Here is a 19,410-nt window from a genome sequence, read left to right as displayed (position 1 = left end):
GGGCATTTGGGAGTTGATTTTGGGAGGGCAGAGCCTTCATGAATGGGATTAGTGTCCTTATAAGAAAGGCTTAAGGGAACCTGTTTGCCCCTTCTGCCGTGTGTGGATGCATAGAAGACACCCTAAGGGGAACAGGCCCTCATTACGCAGTGAATCTCCTGGCACCTTGATCCTGGACCTTCCAGCCTCCAGAGCTGTAAGCAATAAATGTCTGTTCTTTATAACTTATCCAGTCTCAGATGTTTTGTTGTAGAAGCCCTGACTGAGTACTGTAAGCATTTTCTAAATTGTTTCCTGAAGACACAGTTCTAGTAGATGTTTTCTGTGGCAGAAATATTTAATGATCCGGTAGGGTTAGAAAATACTATGCAGATCTCCTGTCTTTCCATTTCACTGTGCTAATCAGCACACACATGACTGAGAAGTCTATAGAACTTAACTTTTTAAACCTAGTGTTATCCAAACTTATTTGAAAATTCCCCCTACCCCTACTTTTTGGTAAAATTTCTGTTGTCATCCTGAAGAACAGTCATCCATAGGAACCTGTTTGGCACAAGAGAAACACAGCCAAACCCCCATACAGTAAAAAATCCAAGTATAAGTTTTGACTCCTCAAAAACGTAACTACTGATAGCCTACTGTCAATCAGAAGCCTTACCAATGACGTGAACCGCAGATTAACACATTCTCTATGTGTATTATATGCTGTATTCTTACAATAAAATAAGTTAGAGAAAACGGTATTAAGATAATCATAAGGAAGAAAATGTGTATATTTAGTATTCTTTAAGTGGCAGTGGCTCATCATAAAGGACTTCATCCTTTTGATCGTCGCATTAAGTGGGCTGAGGAGTAGGAGAGAGAGGTTGGTCTTACTGTGTCAAGGGTGGCAGAGGTGGAAGAAAATCATAGTAGAAGTGGACTTGTGCAGTTCAGACTCATGTTGTTCAAGGGTCAGCTGAGCTGTATGTACTTTAATAGATGAGTTAGATCATCTCCCATGACTCTCAAATTGAAATAATTTTATAGTGATAAAACCTAAAGGACTGAAGAAATAGGTCTTTATTATATGGTATATAGTGTACAATAATTTATTTTGAAATATTGTTAAAATAAGATTTTTTTTTAAACTGGAATGTAGGCATTACTACTGCATTGCTGTTTTTACAGCAGAACAAATTTTAAGTTATACTGTGTCAGGCATTTATGGATACTTGTAAGTCAATCGATATTTTTAAAACATTATTATTTTTTATTTAAAGGTGTTCCTTCAGATGATTCATGCTTGCAAATGGATGACTTGAGCAAGAGCAGTTGTAGCATGGGTCTTGGCCTCAAGCGGTAGAGTTGGCCTCCTGTTCCACAGGCTCTTGGATGTTCAGTAGGCTTCCTCATGAGCATGTCCCAGACTGATCTCCTTCAAAACAGCTCGATTTCTCTTAAGCCAAAAATGGATCATTTCTTTGATTTCTCTTTCAGACTCTATATCCAATCCATATAGAAATTTGGTTAGCTCTGATTACAGATATATGTCCCAAATCTGACCACGTCTTCACTGCTAGCCTTTGTCCAGGTCACTATCATCTTTGCCTGCATTATTCCAAGAGACTGTTGATCGATCACTCTCTCTCTCTCTCTCTCTCTCTCTCTCATTCACTCAGAGCAGACAGGATTGCTATTGAAATGGAAGTTGAGGCTAGGTGTGGTGGCTCACACCTGTAATCCCAGGACTTTGGGACTTCTAGGCAGGAGGATTCCTTGAGCCCTGGAGTTTGAGACCAACTTGGGCAACATAGTGAGACCCCTGTCTCTACAAAAAAATTTTAATTAGCCAGGCCCGGTGGCGCATGGCTTTAGTCCCAGCTACTGGGAAAGCTAAGGTGTGAGGATCCCTTGAACCTTGGATTTTGAAATTACAGTGAGCTATTTAAAAAAAATAGAAACAAAAGCAAAAGTAAGCTGGACAAGTCACTCCTCTGTTCAGATGCCTGAGATGGCTTTTCTTCTCACTCAGAATAAAAGCTGAGGCTGTCGTGGCCTTCAGCGTTGCTATTCTCACCCGCCCTCTGTTTTCGTTAGGGTAACCTCCCTGGATGGGACTGTCCTCCTCCTCACTTACCAGCCCCCAGGTTTATGCTCCCACATCACATCTGTGAGAATGAATTGAGACTCTGCCTTCAGAGGTCTGTGGTTGTGCTCTCTCCTGCTGAGCAGGGGTTGCTGGTCCTTATTCCTTGGCAGGCCACATGCCTTCATCCTCTACTCACAGGTCTCATTCCTGAGCCACCCAAATGTGGAATTTCAACCCCTTGCTGACATTGTAAGATCCTTGTTCTCTAATTTATTCTCCTACCATTTGACACCGCTTAATATGATACATATTTTACTGTTTTTTTTTTTCCTTGTTGTCTGTGTCTCTCACTAGGTTGTACATTTTTTGAGGGCAGGGACTTTTATTTGTTTTAGTCACCTGTGCATCACAGCTGCCTAGAACTGTTCCTTGCATAATAGTAGATCCTTAATAAATATGTAAATTAAATGCATGTGTGAATGACTAGCACTGTCCACAGAGGAGTGGCTCAAGCTTAGTGTCACTGCATCCTGTTGATAAGCAGCAGTTTGTCGAGAATGCTCCGGGAAGGCATGACTTGAACGGTCTGTGTTTTCGTCATAGGTGCAGGACCCCCTCACAGCTAGCACATAGTAAGTGATCAGTAAACGTGATGAGACAGGGAGTCAAGGTATGAAAGAATGAGGATTTATTGGGAGCAAGGCATGCCAATTGGCTAGCTTTCAGATTTGCCATCATTTTTGTTTTATTTCTGGTGATATATAGATTATGTATATATATTTTTAAAAGTTAAAAATGTTAAAACAATAATGTTACAGTGTTAGTGTGGAGTAGCCTACCTTCAGTAACCACATATGGCTGTCAATATTATGTCCATATGGGTCAGTAATTTAATGCTACTCATGCTTGGCATATATATATTTATTTATCTTTTTTTTTGAGACAGAGGCTCGCTCTGTCGCCCAGGCTGGAGTGCAGTGGTGCAATCTCGGCTCACTGCAGGCTCCGCCTCCCGGGTTCATGCCATTCTCCTGCCTCAGCCTCTCCCAGTAGCTGGGACTACAGGCGCCCGCCACCACGCCCGGCTAATTTTTGTATTTTTAATAGAGACAGGGTTTCACTGTGTTAGCCAGGATTGTCTCAATCTCCTGACCTTGTGATCCTCCTGCCTCAGCCTCCCAAAGTGCTGGGATGACAGGCGTGAGCCACCGCGCCCATCCATCTTATATATTCTTTTTAACTGAGGATAATTTTGAGGATTTTACATTATTTGTACTTTAAGCCAAATTTAAAGAATTAGTACTTCTTTTAAGTCCAGTGTTGGTTGAATAAATATTTTACATTTGAACACAATTGAACTGTGTTATACTATTAAAACTTTTTCCATTTTTCTCCATGATAATAAAAATTATTATTTCACTAAATATTCAGCACTAGAGACATTCAGCACGTTAGGACATTATATTAGGCAAAGGCTTTTTCTCCCTGTTTCCTCTAGTTTGTTTCCCTGTGCCATGGAATATTTTTGCTTCAATTCTTAAAACCTAAGTATTTTAATTAATAATTTTGTTTTCTATTAAAAACTGCACTGTGGATTCTAAGTTCTGATCTCTTAAATTATACTTGGTCATGTAAATAAGCTGTGCTTTGCAGCTTTGGGTTTTTAACCTTTGCTCTTTGCTATTAGCTTTATGTTTTTTTAATTATAGACAATGGAGGACAGTAGGGAAGTTATGACTTAAATTCACTTATTATTACTGTGTTCTTTTTTAAGGAAATGAAAAATGTTATTTTGTCAAAACCAAGCAGAAACAAATACAGAATTTTTGTACTTTTTTTTTTTGCTCAGCATTTAATATTATCACAGTTTTTTATATGCAATAATTTCATTTTAGTGATTGATGTTGGTACCAGTTATTTATAGTTGTAAAGTGTGTATTGTCCATAGTTGTTATTACCTAATATTTAAGTAGAATGATTGTTGTTTTCAGTGTATATAAGTGCATTATTTGAATAAAGAAGTCATGGTCATTTGACCTTAAACCTGAGATTCTGTAACATTATATGAAGTTAAACAAAATAAATTAGACATGAAAAGAAAAGAAGCATTTTTTTAGAAGTTGTTTTGCTTTTGGCTTTTGTCACAAGTCTTTTCTGCAAGGATACAGTACTTTACAGTCTTATGTGGCTCATTTGTGCAAACATGTCCAGATGAATTCAGTGTTTAATGTTGAGAATCTTATAACATGCCAGTTTGATTTGTAGCCCTTCATATCACAGAATGCTAATTAAAATCATATTTTTGCATATGTCATGTCTTTCATGTACATATGCAAATAGATTCTGTTGCCTTTCAGCTATTAGTAATTAACTTTATGAAGGACAGCTGTAATACATAATTAACAAAAATGTTTGCAAGCCCTTTTACACTGAAAGTTACAACAGTAAATTTTTTTTCTGCTTATCCAGAGAGCCGTTTTAGTTTTGATGCTTCTGAATGTGTCTGATCTAAATTGTTTTAAATAATCACATGACGTAATTAAATTGATACTGCACTGTGTTCGGGGTAGAGTGGCATTCATGTGCTGCTGATTCCTGTCCGTTTCATATTTATGTCAACAAAATTGAATTAAGTAAGCTGATTTGTGTATAAAGTAAGATAGTATGTCAGGTAATACTTTTTGTTTGTTTTTGTTATTGATATCTAGGTACTTCAATATCATTTTTTGTGCTATAGATACACACTTGTATTATTTTTAAAAACCTCTCTTCAAGTTATTACCATGTTTTTAGGGAAGCTCCATGAAAGCTATTCTTTTTCTCTTTTACGGTCCTTTAAATATTTAATAAAATGACATTTTCTCAAACTCATTTCATTATTGAAGTGTGCAATGACCCAGGGGCTGTGCATGTTATACTGAGGTATTGGTTCATCTTTCTTACCAACTGGAAGTAAAGACAGGGATTGAAGAACTACAATCATTGTGCTCTTTTGCACACTGTTAGTGTATCCAAGTCAAAACTGAACCAGTCAGTTCAGATGTAGACTTCTTTTGAAGTCCTACAGTATATTTAATCTGTATGCAAGCTTTGGTGTAACAAGAGTGCCACTGTAATATGCTTTTTATGCTATGTTCGCATATATGTATATATATTATTAAGTTCTCTTTGTACAGATTTCTAGCGGAGAGTCAAGTTTTAGTTTTATAATTACTTTTATTTATTTTTTAGGGTTGCTTTTGTAATGAAGAAGCATTTAAATACTCATCTACTAGGCAAGCATGGAGTTGGCACCCCAAAAGAAAGGTAATTTTCATTCTTTTTTTTTTTTTCATTTAAAAATACAATTTGATTTTTATTTTAGGCTTTATTTAGTAACATGACTTCTAGAATTTTTTTTCACGTCAGTTCATCATGTTTCTATTTGTGGTACTCTTTTGTCAAATATATTTTATGCCATCATTTCATAAAAATTTAACATATTTTAATTAAAACTTGAGTCTAGAAGTAGTTGAAAGCATTTGGAGGACTTTGAATTTGTGAAACAACCTTGAAATACTAGAAGAATTAAATTGGAGGGAATTACCTTCTGAAAGTGCATTCGAGTGTGATAAAACAAATATGTAAAATTCAACTTTGTTTTATTATATATTCTTATTTTGAGGTTTTAAAATAACAGTTTTGAATTCTTACTCTAGACTTAAAGATTGCTGATATTAAGAAGAAATACATCTGTGTCATCCCCCAAATAATACTACAGTTGCCATGTCATGAAAAATAACACTACAATTATTATGTCATCAACTGCCAGGTTTTCTTTTTTCTTGCTTCTGTATCATAATTAGCTTCATCGCATAGACTTAATTATATTAGGTGAACTGAAATATAGCAGTGTCAGCTACCAGGTGAACATGGCTACTTCTGATATTTTAAATCTTTAAAATGTGCAGCTCACTCAAAACTGGTGTGAGCACTGGTACTTTCCTTAAAGTCAGTGTAGATTTTCAGCTCCCCTCAGATTCTCCAAGGTAGGGTCCAAAATTCTACAGATACTCTCAGAAACTTTCATTTTTTTAATATTGTTTTCAGAAGTCACTAGTGATGCAATTTTTTGTGTTACTCTGAAGCCTAAGGTCTTCGGTCATATTTGTAAATGTTTAATAGTCTTTTTGAAAATATGAAATGCTCTTAGCAGTATTTTCTCTGTTTATGGGAATTTAAGTTGACTTTTCTGTCAGGCATATTGTTTTCTTTAGTATTGTAGTATGGGCATAGACTGCTACTGAGTCAAAATTTTGGGATCTTGGGATGTCTCCTTTGCACCCATATGTTTGATTTCCTCCCCTCCCCTCCCCTCCCCTCCCCTCCCCTCCTCTCCCCTCCTCTCCTCTTCTCTCTTCTCTTCTCTTCTCTTTTCTTTCTTCCTGTTCTCCCCTTTCTCCCCTTCATTTGAGATGGAGTCTTGCTCTGTCCCAGGCCGGAGTGCCGTGGCATATGTTGGCTCACTGCAAGCTCCACCTCTCGGGTTCACACCATTCTCCTGCCTCAGCCTCCCAAGTAGCTGGGACTATAGGCGCCTGCCACCACATCCAGCTAATTTTTTTGTATTTTTAGTAGAGACAGGGTTTCACCGTGTTGGCCAGGATGGTCTCAATCTCCTGACCTCGTGATCCCAAAGTGCTGGGATTACAGGCTTGAGCGACCGTGCCCGGCTGATTTCCCGTATCTTTCTTTGTAACGTTGTATTTAATAATTGCAGCAAAAATACATGCATTGAATGTGTCAGGGATGCATTATTCTTGAAATTTAAAAGCATACTATATTTTTAAAAGAATAATTTGCGACGTGTCAAAGTTACGTTTCGTAAGTGTTAAGTATGTAGAAACAGAACATATTTGTAATTGCTATGTTTTCATTGCTTTCACATGCATTATCTCAGTCCTTCTTTGACCTTATTAGCAGTACATTATTATTCCAGTTTTATAGATCTAAGGACTGAGCCTAGAAAATACAATAATAATTTATTCAATATCTCATAAATAATAAATGATGGAACTGTTACTTTTCTGACTCTGATTTCAAAATAAATTTGAATGAAAACAGTCGAGATTGTGTAAGTAGTGAAAAGAAAATATTTCCCAACTGTACTTTTAAATAGTATATATTTTTAATTTAACTATATCATTTTGGTTTTTACTTAGAAATTGTTTTAAAAATTGAAGAATTGTTCATATTGTTTCAAAGGGAAAAATTGATCTCCCCATATTTGTGCATGTATGTGTATGTGTCCATGTATTAAACACTTTAAAATACTAGATATACCCTATATATTACGAATTTGAGAATCAAAAATTTACTGTTTTCTTTTCATTCACCCTTTTCGTTACATTCCAGGATACTTTTTCTTTTCTTTTCTTTAATATTTATTTCTGTCCTGAATACATAAAGGGAGATTAAAACTGAGGCAGGAGAAAGATTGAATTACTCCCCTCTGACACATGGTAAGCTCTTCTCAGATATTGACACAGTTTTTGTCGTAACATCAAGAAAATCGCAAATGGGAAAGCACACCCACCGTCTGGATCAGTACCTTTTAAGTACTCCAAGCAGCAACATTCTTCTAAACCAAATGTCTTTGATTGAATTGTTTTTCCTTTTAAAAAAATTCCTTGAGAGGACTTCTTGTTTTCGACGTCTGCTTATATGGCACTCTGTCCTGTTACAAAGAAATACTACACCGGAATGCCAGGACCCCAGCAGCAGTATAATTTTCCAGTAGACACCTGTAGCTAGAGCAAACCAAGATTTCAATGCTATAATCTAGAAGCAGAAATGCCAGTCTCCTTGTTTCCATTTCACCTTCCTGCCTTCCTTCTAGTGGTTTTAGGAAGCAAACCCTTCGTCAGCATGCTGAACCATCAGTCTGGGCATAACTGTTCTCTAAATTAAGTTAAATATTTTTCTTACCTATTTAAAACGTTAAAGCCTTTATTATACTTTTGCAAGCTTGCTGTATTTTAATTTCTCCAGGACAATATAATCAGTTTTAAAAAATGTTTTGAATTTGATTCTCCACTCTAATGCATTGCATATTATAGCAAATAGTAATAGAAGTTAGCTAAATAGGCTGTGACAATTAAATTAATAATGCATTTTGTTTGCAAGTATTTAGGCCTTGTGCTTTGACTGATATATGCAAAAATTATAATTCATTAAAAATAAATCCATATATTTGTACTATAAAGTTTGATGATCCAATAAATTTTGTCAGCATGACTGTCATTAGAAACAGAAAACTAAATTATTTCAAATATTTTCTTTGAGACTCTGTGAACACCTGAGGTGATGGCTTGTGTAAGATTGTAATTTTTTGTTCCTACATCTGCATTAAATTATTTTAGTGTAGTATCCTACAGTATTTCTGAAATCCTACACACTTAAATTCAAACAATTACATATAACCACGTTCAATTCACATTCTAAAATAATAAACTCCAGTTAACTTGCAAGTTCATTTGAAAGTATTCGCTATTTTAAATGAGTAGTTCTCTTTGTGGTATAAGTAAGCCAAAGCATCTTTATGACTCTTTGAATTCACTAATAGTAATCTAGAAAACGAGCTTATCTACAATTATCACAATTGGAACAGCCATACTAAGTATATCTTCTGTGAAAGCCAGGTGCAATTACAATGGAAGTGGATGGTATTCGTCGTTCAGTGCTGGAAATCAGCTGGGCTTTGAATGACTGTGTAAATAGGAGGACAGGGAAATGATTCGTGTAGAGTTTTGCATCTGATCCATTGCTTTTGTGGTGTCAGGGATGCTGTCAGGACATGTCTGCACTGGCAGCATCTGAAGAAGGCTGATAAACTCAGAAAACTACCGAAGAAGAATTTTAAATTAGATGCGTGTATCATAAAGTATAAGCGTTAAATAATTTCATAACCCAGGAAAAGTACTTGTGTTTTTACTGGTGAATATTCAGATCAAAACCTTACATATTTCTTCCAGTGCAGCCATTTTTGTCGGAGTCTGTGAAGTTTCTTACCCTTAGTGCATTGTTGTTAGCATAGCTGTTGGGTGTGTTCAGGCTACTGGATTTGGCTCAGGGCTTGTTAGTATTTTTGCTCAGGCTAAGATTTCCTCTGGGGTCCTCCAGATTACTGAGCTCTGAAATTTGTGCTGGCCTCTCCCCTTTTAGGAGACATTTGGGATATGGGGTTAGCTGTCTTTCTTTTAGCAGCACCATTGATCTTATCGATGAGTCAAATCTTTACCCCACCTAATGGAATCGCGGGGAGATGTCCCGGAGCCCTGATGCTTGTTCTGATTCATTTGAAGCCAGTATAATAGGACATGGCATTGTGTGGGTCTTCCGGAGACTCTCTTCTCTCCTTTTTCTCTATTTTCTCAAAAACTTGCATATTTATAAGTTGAAGTGGCATAAAAGCATCATTGCTTTCTGTTTTTCGAGTTTAAACAGAAGCATCACCTTTTTTTTATGAAACTTGAAAATATCTGAAACTGCAGCATGCGTGGAAAAGCTCATGCACCTGGCATGCACATGTCACCCACATGGCACACACGGCATGTACATGGCATGTACATGTCACTCACATGGCATGCGCATGGCCCACACGTCACTCACATGGCACACACAGCACGCACATGTCACATGGCACACATGTCACATGTCAAGCACATGGCACTCATGGCACACATGGCACTCATGGCATGCACATGGCACAGACGTCACATGGTACGCATGTCACGTCATGCACATGATACATGCCACACCTGTCACTCGCATGGCACTCACATGGCACACACATGTCACATGACTCACACAATGTCACGTGGCACACACTTGATGTGTGCAGTTGTGACTGATGCTTCACAGGGTTGTTTAGAAGCTTAGATGCTGTTATATGAGAAAAGCCATGCGTTTATAGAAACCCTGAGGAACTTATTGGGGAACAGATTAAATTTTTTCCTATTAGAAGATATTCTATTCATCATATATGGCTTACCTTCTACGTCACAGTTGTCACTGTTTTCCACTTTAAAGAAATAACTTCTAAGTTGTTCTTGTTGCATGTATTTTATTTTATTAAAGGGAAAACAGTTTTCCTCTATTCCTCCATAGTGCATTTCTATAAGGTAAATACTGTTTTCCATTTTATCATTGAAATGAGTGATTTATTCTAATGGATGTGTTGTGGTAGTTTCTTCTGTCTGGTATGTTCTTCATGGGCTCCTTCTGGAATATTTTTTGTGAAACTTTTCAGTCACCTGTGTGTCCAGGCTTCAGTCTCTCCCCTTTACCCACTGCTTATTCGTCTTTCCCTTGTTTCTTCTTTTCTGTCCATAGTTAGCAATATTTTTTCTTTTTTTTTTTTCCCATGAGGGCCAATTTAGGAAAAATAAAGTGCTTATGGGCTTCTCTCCACCTTAAAAAATATTTACACAAGAAATAATTCTGTTGGGCTAAAGTGGAGGAAAACATGTCAGTTCTTTCCATTCTGGGTTGCTTATTTTGTTGCGTGGGGAAGGGGGTTATATTTCGATGACGTACTGCTTTTGCATGAGCTGGGAACTCTTTGTTTTTTCATTTTTTCCATCTCTTAACCTGTAAACAGTTAAATATAAATAGTATCTATGATCATATGACCTGGCTTTAATGTAAAAAAGTAGGGTTTTTTTTTGGAGATGGAGCTTCTCTCTTGTTGCCCAGGCTGGAGTGCAGTGGTGTGATCTCGGCTCACTGTGACCTCCGCCTCCCAGGTTCAAGTGATTCTTCTGCCTCAGGTTACTGAGTAGCTGGGATTACATGCACCCGCCACCACACCCGGCTCACTTTTTTTGTTTTTAGTAGAGATGGGGTTTCATCATGTTGGCCAGGCTGGTCTCGGACTCCTCACCTCAGGTGATCCACCTGCCTCGGCCACCTAAAGTGCAGGGATTACAGGTGTGAGCCACCATGGCCAGCTGTAAAAGTAAGATTTAATAGTGTGATAGTCCTGCTAGATAAATTTGTTCTACATGGAAAGATAGCTAGAAGTCATATCAATTCATCTAAAGCCAAAGTGTTTATTTTTAGAAAATTTCTCTTACACCGTATTTGCTAATAAACCAACAATTTACTAAGGCACATGTGGAGATAGGAGATACGCCCTCATATTCCACCAAAGTTATCTTGCTGGGATTTGGAAGTATTTCTAAAGTCTATGGGTAATTCTGTGGGTAATGTAGATGATCTGTGGTTGCTTCGTCAGCAATGTGTTATTACTAACAATATTTTCTAACTTCAGCTTCATAAGTTTTGCAGGTGAAAGTTAACAAAAGTCAGCATCTGTGCTGCAGAATCTCAGGATTGCAGGCAGATACTTATGGCTCCTCTGCGGGGTGGAGAGCCCTCTCTTCAAGCTTCTCTCTTTTTTGGGTTCCTCAGCTCTTAGGAAGCAATGTCACCGGTACTCCTGCATCAGTTACATCGTCAAATGCGACATAAAATATCTGGATTCCATGTATTTGTCAGATAATGTACTTTGATGTCACGATTACTTATTTCTTCTATTCATTTCATAATGTACTTTCAGTTTTAGCTTTCAGTTATTTCCATTGCTAGAGAACTGCTTTTCTTCACTGACTTGTTTCGTTTTCTTCCTTCCATAAATTGACTCTGCTCATTTAGCACACAGTTGTGACGATGACTTAAATTTAAGACTGTTTTAAGAAGTAACCTTATAAAAGTTATATATTTATTGTAAAGGTAGTATTTAGGATGCTGTTCATGGAAATACATCTTTCTTTTAAGACTCAGAGGAGCCGGGCACGGTGGCTCACGCTTGTAATCCCAGGACTTTGGGAGGCCGAGGCGGGCGGATCACGAGGTCAGAAGATCGAGACCACGGTGAAACCCCGTCTCTACTAAAAATACAAAAAATTAGCCGGGCGTGGTGGCGGGCGCCTGTAGTCCCAGCTACTCGGAGAGGCTGAGGCAGGAGAATGGCGTGAACCCGGGAGGCGGAGCTTGCAGTGAGCCGAGATTGCGCCACTGCACTCCAGCCTGGGCGACAGCAAGACTCCGTCTCAAAAAAAAAAAAGACTCAGAGGAATTATTTCTCTCTGGTCTTTATTCCAGAGAAAGTTGTACTTTTCTCTAACACTTTGTTAGCCTTTGCTACTAGCAAATCGTGTATGTGATTGAGTTTTCCTCTTCATATTTACTGCTGGGAAGCTCATGGCCAACATTGTGATCCATCTCTAGTGAGCAGGATGGCCTTAAAGGCATTCATTTTATTTACTACTGTTATTTCCAGTTTTATTTATTTTTTCCTTATGGGGAAGTCCCATTTTATGTCAGCAATATATTTTAAAAACCTCCCATAAATCAAAGCTCATGTAATTCAAGAGCAGTTTTGCAATAGAAATTGTTTTTGAGTAAAACCAATATTTTTCTAGAAGTGCATATGTCTTTAGCCATTTGGTTTTGGGGCCATTGTATTGAGCATTGTGCATCTCTGCGATTAGGTATATTTTAATTATGCTTCCTCTGTTGTAGGAAACTGCTGTGCACTTCTGTGTAGTGCTCCAGTGGTGCTTTTTACTTCTCAGAATTATTTATTTAAAAACATGCTTGCTTCTAAAGTTTGCTGAGCAGACCCAGTTAATAAGTACTCCCGAGGAAAGGAAAGGATTCCTTTCCTTTTATACCAGAGTCCTTGCTCTCTAGCTTTATAAAAAATACTGTTTCTTTTAGTATGTCTTGGTTATCTTGAAAAAAAAAAATAAAATAAAACCACCACAGTTTACTACTTTAGTAGAAATTATCGTGCTAGAGGTAGTGAGTGTTTAAGTGTTAGTCGTATATGTCACAGAAAATAGATTTTGTTTCTTATTGCTTCTAAGATTCATTCCTTAATTTTAATCTGGGAAGTTTCTGTGTATCCTGGGTATTAGTTTATTTATAAAATAAATATAAAATATAAATAAAGTAAAATATTTTATTAAAAAACTTGAATATTATATGATTTTTATTCTTTAGGAAATACTGATTATTATATAGTTATTTATAATATGTGACAAATAGAACTATTATTCCTGCTTAAGGGTTTTTGTGCAGATGAGTGATAATAGGGCATCTTATTTGTTCAACTATTTATTCTCTCAATAAACATTTACTACTATGTTCTAAGACTTAGGTGATCTGTAGTGTTTGAAGATGACGCAGCCTCTGTTCTCATGGACTTGAATCTTGGGATTGATGTCACAGGTGAGGATAGAGAGGCAAGACATACATAAAAGATAATTTTCATAGGTATAAGATTGAGGATGCTATTCCAGGGAGTGTCTGGGAGAGGTGCTACTTTAGGATGAGTGGTTAGGAAAGCCCCTCTAGAAGGGCTGTATTGTATTTGATAGGTGGTTAGAGCAGTTCCAGCAGAGAGCACATTCCAGGTTCCCTGGGAGGTGTGGGAGAGCTTGGTGTGTTTTGTTCCAGTGTGCCTTGAGCTCAGTGGCCTTGCGCACAGGGTTGGGGAGAACGGTCTAAGGTAGAGAACTAAGATCCCAGGGTTGTGTGCGTTGTTTTAGGAAGTGGTCACCAGTGAGCATATTTCATTGGCGGAAGGGGGTGTAGTGGAGAGGAGAATATGGGCATATCAGGATGAACCTGGGAACTGGGTTGGAATCCAGCTGAACAGGCCGTGGCTGCTGTGCCAGTCGTCTTTTCCTCTGTCTGTAAGAGAAAGCCAGCAAAGTTGAGAACTCCTTGGAACTGTAACTCTGACAATGTGCAGTGCAGAGCCCAGGGAAAGAGCCTGGGCTGGTGGATTCGCAGTGTTTCTGTGGCATTCGTCCTGGAACTCCATCTCCTTTTTCCTGGTTTACTACCTGGTCTCTTCTCTTCCCCAGCCACTAATTTAGTTTCTTTCTGTTCAAGTTCATATTGCAGACCAGCCTGCAAATAACCTTTTTAATCCTGTTTTATTTTGTTAAAATCTTTCCCTTATCTTTGTATCTGATTTTTTTTTTCCCCTCTATACTTTTGTTCTACCTTTTCTCCAATACACTCATATAATGTCCCACCTCTCCTGGTTGCCACTCCAAATCATGTCTTTATTTCAAGTCCCAGTCTGATGCCCTGGCCGCTGTCTTCTGTGAGTCCTTTTCTTGTTTACTGTATCTCTAATTGGTCTTCTTTTCCATCACATTCCTATGGAACATTAGAGAATAAAACATAATATACATGTTAATATATGTTTAGATTAGAAATACCTGTATCTTATTCCTTCCATATCCCCAAAAAGAAACCAAAAGACTGTAATAATACTACATGCATTATAACTATGTTATTCAGTACCAGTTCAGTGAGTTATTAGACCAGAGATATATGGTTAGTACTCTTATAATCTTTACTAAAAAGACAATTATTTCATTCTCTTGCCTCTTATATAGAAATAAGATAAAACCGAATTCTGTAGAAATATTGAACTATACCTTTTGTAGTATGAACCTTCCAGTTGCCCTTGTGTGTAATAATACATTATTGTCTGCTGTGACAAATTAATTTTTAAAGGATTTTTCTTTTCTACTACCATTTAGTCTGATAGTTGACTCAGATTTGAGGTATAAGAATATCTGCTGTTTTTAAGTTTTTAAGAATGTAGGTGTTTTTCTTCAGCTGGCATCTAGAATATTTTTGGCCATTCTTTCTTTTATTTCACTTAAATTACTTTTAGAACACTGGGGCTTATACAGCTGGACTCTGACTAAAATATGCCTTAAGCTCTTATCTTTAACTCCCAGTCATTGCCAGAATTAAAGAGAACAAAGGCCTATATGTTCACTGTAGTCTTCAATTATGCCTAATTACCAACTTTGATACAGTTTCATTATACAGTACTGACTTTTTGTGAGCAGTTCTTTATTATGTCTTGGTAGTTGCTTATAAAAGTCTGAATTAAAAGTTTTCGTGAGGAATTTTCAGGAAAGAGAATCTATCTGAAGTAATTTTTATCAAGTTGCATCAAGGCAATTTGATCATTTTTATGAGAAACAATATATTTTTATTTCATTATGCTACGGTGCTATGATAGGACAAAGGAAGTGTTCACATAGGTTATTTCTACAACAGGGTTTCCCCCAATTCTTGGTCTTAGGGCCACTTGCATGATTGATCTATTGTGAGCTTAGAACAAAGAGAACCTCTGCTAACACGGTGGTGTTTTCTCACACTTAGTACTCATAGGAGAAAACAAGCAGATGATTGATAATCCCATTTGAGACATCTTGATCTGGTGGTCAACCTCAGGTTCTACAAGATGTCTGACTGTCATTTCCGTTAGTCGTTTCAAGAGCATTAAGGCACTGTCTGATACTTTTAAGATATTGCTACCTCCTCAGGTTGAATCATATGAACTTGACATTTACTATGCTAAAAACAGTCAAATATTATTCATTTCATATGAGTCAAACTAATTTTATATAGAAATGCTTCTAGTATATGATGTCAATATAAAGATCTGCTTTTCAGGGAAATAACCCTTTCCATTGAGATTTAATTTAACCCAGTTTTTTGTTGTTTTGTGAATAATGATTTCTTAGACGTAGCATTGAGCAGTAAGCCTATCATGGAAGAAGGCTGGTCAAGGTGAGATGAGAAGCAATCTCACCTTGGTGAACTGTATCAGCTTTTGGTGAAGCTGACATGAATTTATCGACGCCGTCAGTATTTTCACTCACTGCCATACAGAAAGCCATGGCTCCCTGTGTTCTAGGCCAGGGTCAGTGTGTACTTTATTTTCAAGGGTCAGATTTTTTCTCACTTATTCCGTGATGCCTTCCCTAGATTCCATTCCAAATAGTCACATCTTACCACTTAGAATGCTGATTTAGCACCGTTCTATTTTGCCTTCCTTTTAAAAAGGTGTTTGTCCTGTCTCCAGACTAGATGGTTAATTTCTTGAGGGCTGGTCTCAGCTTCTCTTTCCTGTCTGTGCTTTAAAGAAGGGGATTCACACTCAGTAAGTACTACTAGATTTAGGATACTAAAATGTTCTTTGAGAGTTTTCTTTTCCATGATGGACTTTTACTCAGCTGGTCTAATTTATGATACACAGTCCCAGTAATATTGCACCTCGCATAGTTTTATGGAACTTTATATGGCACTGCCACTTACTGAGTCACCCACAAGTTCATTGTACTTTGAATGAATGTCGCCTGTGATGCTGAGGACAACATTTCCCCTCCTTGGTTGGCAGATTTTGGTGAAGCTGATGTGAATTTATAGTTTTAAAATACAAAAACAATCATACTGTTTATGTATGGAATTTTATCGTTTTAAAGGTACTAATTTTTTTTTAAAAAAATTCTAAACCTTTTTAGTTGTGAAGGTCTAAATAATCTTTGCTTCGTTTTTTCGTGCTAATCACACAGAGCAAAGGATTATGGGAAACAGCAGATTCAGCAGAACATGTTGATGAAAGTTTTTATTTAAATTAGACCCAAATTTTCTTTGAAGTTAATTAAAACAATAATTTCTCCTTTCATTGTCACTGTGCATTATAGTGTTTAGAATGCCTTTTTCTCTTATTTATGATTATGCAATATGGTTATGCTATATATTTTTGGCAACTAGATAGTGGCAGACTTATTTCTGGATAACAAGTCTTCTAAAATTTATGCCTTTGCCTTTTAAAAAATTATATTGTTGATATGATAATAAAATATTGAACATTAGGAGAAATTTTAATGGCATGACCCCAATGCTTATTTTAAAAATTAATACTTATAATAATGACAATATATGAACATATTTCAAAGTTTCAGTGTGTTCAAAAGATAGAATATGAAAGTATTCTTCTTTATTTTCAAACTAATTTCTTTATTGTTGGTTTTCTTAGCATTAACTCTTTTTCCTTTAGTTGAAACAAAAAACAGTTTTAAAACTTAAATGGAACATAACTGTGTGAAATCAATAAAAGCCAGGCTGCTCTAGTTGAAGCTGGAAGAGGGTCACAAAGACACGTCAATTGTGGAGCAGTTTATCCACGTCTCTCAGAATCTATGAGGCACTTCATCAGATTAAAGAAAATATCTTTTATATACGCAGCTCTCCTCTCTTATTTATTTGCTATTGACTTTTGTAGATTTAACATCCACAACATTGTCGATTCCTAAGACATGCAACTTAAATTTCTGTAGAGTATTTTGAATTGGGTGTGTTCAGAGACCACTGTGACAGAGCCCTTAACTAGTGAGAGAACCCAGAATGTGGATCTCAGTATTGTTTTATTTATTTTTCTTTACTCATTGTATGTTTCTAGAATATCTGAAGAAGTGATTAAAAACAAAACAGTTTTGTCAAAAGAAGCCAACTGCTGGAGTTGGTGAAGATAAATAATAAAAAATATTTTGGATATAATCATTGTTAGCTAGAAATACAAGTTTGGCATAAATCAATGTCTGGAGTGTAATATTTCTAGTTTTCAGGTTTGGTGTTAAATTCACAAGTGTTTATTACTAAATGAATAAATACAAGGTAGTTTTGTGTCTTGAGGCGTGATCATGATTTCCCAAATTCATAAGATCCACACCATATGCTTGATGTGTAAACAAAGAAAAAGTGATTTCTGAAATTTTTATTTAGTCCTTTAGTACAAAAACTACCCCATTCAGTAAAGGAGAAAAGTTTGTTGAATGTTGAAAGATTATTCTCTTGTTGGATGTTGTGAGTGTAAAGTGTGACTTTCAGCAAAACTGTAATTTGTTAGAAAATTATTAGTGTGTATTGTAAGATTTTATCTGAAATAACAGTGGTGAAATAACTTGAGCAGCTATTCCACTTATTACTATGATGAGAAGAGTTGGATTTGGACATTTTATTTTAGGAAGTGTTTTTTTTTTTTTTTTTTCTATAACTTGCAGTTGGCAGAAGAGGGAACATCAACTGACCGTATTGTCGGGAAGTATTTTCCTGGGAGGAAGGACCTTCTTAGAGGAGGTCATGAGTCAGCGCGTGCTCTTTGTAGAGGAGAGCAAGCCTTCTCCAATGGGGTGTCTCTCAGGAGGGAGAGCTACCGCCAGGCTTTCAGGCAGCTGACTTGCCCCTCACCTGTTAACCAGGACTTCATCAAGCTCCCGCCATCTGAGAAAGCAATGTTGATTAGCGCTGTCTTAGGAAACGGAGACATTTTGATAGAAAGTTGCCAGCTGCCAGGTGTGACATTGAGTCAGAGAACTTTCTCTCCGAAGCCTCTGGTGTTTGGTTTGTCACTGAGCTCTGCTTCAAGGCTGTTTTCCCTCTGGGTGAGAACAGTGGCAGAAGCCTGCGAAATCGGGCTGACCTGCCTTGCCTCGCCGCCGTGTGCATGATGTCAGCGCCTTCACGTGTGTATTCTTCAAGCCAACTCCATCATATGCCATTGTCTTCGTTTTGGTGCCTTAGGTTGTTGTTACCCAGTAAGGATGTACTCAAGACAGGCTGTGGAATTCGTTTTTCTCTTTAGTGGCATAATTCGTAGCTTTATTAATGATGTTATATTTACAGAATCACTGAAGTTCTAAAACGGTCACATAATTTTTTTTTTTTTTTTTTTTTTTTTTTCAGAAATACTACTTTACCAGCTTTTATGAGGGAAGGTATATTCTGTTGGGCTTTTTAAAGGTCTCTGTTCATACGCCTTGCAAATGTCATTGGCTTACTTTATTTAATTTGTCCTAACGCTACGTAGCTTATTGCAGAATAATATAGAATCATACAATTTTGGATTTTAAGAGGATCTTTATATTTTGCAGGTGTAAAAGTTTCAGAGATAATTGCCCTAGAGAACTAGGTTATCAAATTTTTGGTAAATAAAAAATGGTCTGTATCTCCATATTTTATAATGTAACTTCATAACTTCACCTTTTTTGGTAAAAATGAACTATGATTTCATAGTTCTTTGGTAAAGGTTTGCTTTCTCATGAGAGATCTTTTGGTAGAATTGCATACGCTTCTTAATAACTTCTCAGCACTTTTAATTTTAGTAATTGGTGGCAAATTATGTACAACTTAATATATTTATGAAAGTTAAATTTCCTCCCCTTTTAGGATGTTTTTTGATGAAAGAGAATGTATAAAAATAGATAAGTGAATATATTTGTTTAAATGAACAAGAAAATGCTTGTTTTTAGTCTTCAGCTTATTACTGTCAAACTTTTCTAATGATGCAATTTTCAGAAGTTACAGATTTTTCCTTTTTTTCTTTAGATTATGGGATCATTACTGTTAGCATTTGTTGGTATATAAAGTATAAAACAAGACTTTTCTGGAGAATATTATACAAGTAGTAT

General features: G+C 36.7%; 1 protein-coding gene across 4 annotated transcripts in view; it reads left to right on the top strand.

The window, feature by feature from the left end:
- The window catches only part of ZNF407 (zinc finger protein 407), a 474,402-nt gene that overhangs the window by 174,318 nt on the left and 280,674 nt on the right, over positions 1-19,410 (top strand). For 3 of the 4 annotated variants that reach the window (XM_058438261.1, XM_032152052.2, XM_058438262.1), the window contains exon 4: positions 5,303-5,377. The exons of the other annotated variant lie outside the window; for it this stretch is intronic. In XM_058438261.1, the coding sequence (XP_058294244.1) occupies positions 5,303-5,377 (75 nt within the window). The remainder of the gene's footprint in view (positions 1-5,302; positions 5,378-19,410) is intronic. 4 annotated transcript variants of the gene reach the window in all.

This window comes from Hylobates moloch, unplaced genomic scaffold (assembly GCF_009828535.3).
Source record: "Hylobates moloch isolate HMO894 unplaced genomic scaffold, HMol_V3 SCAFFOLD_5, whole genome shotgun sequence".
Classification (NCBI taxonomy): domain Eukaryota; kingdom Metazoa; phylum Chordata; class Mammalia; order Primates; family Hylobatidae; genus Hylobates; species Hylobates moloch.
Note: the sequence above shows the minus strand (reverse complement) of the source record. Positions and strands in the feature narration are given on the sequence as shown.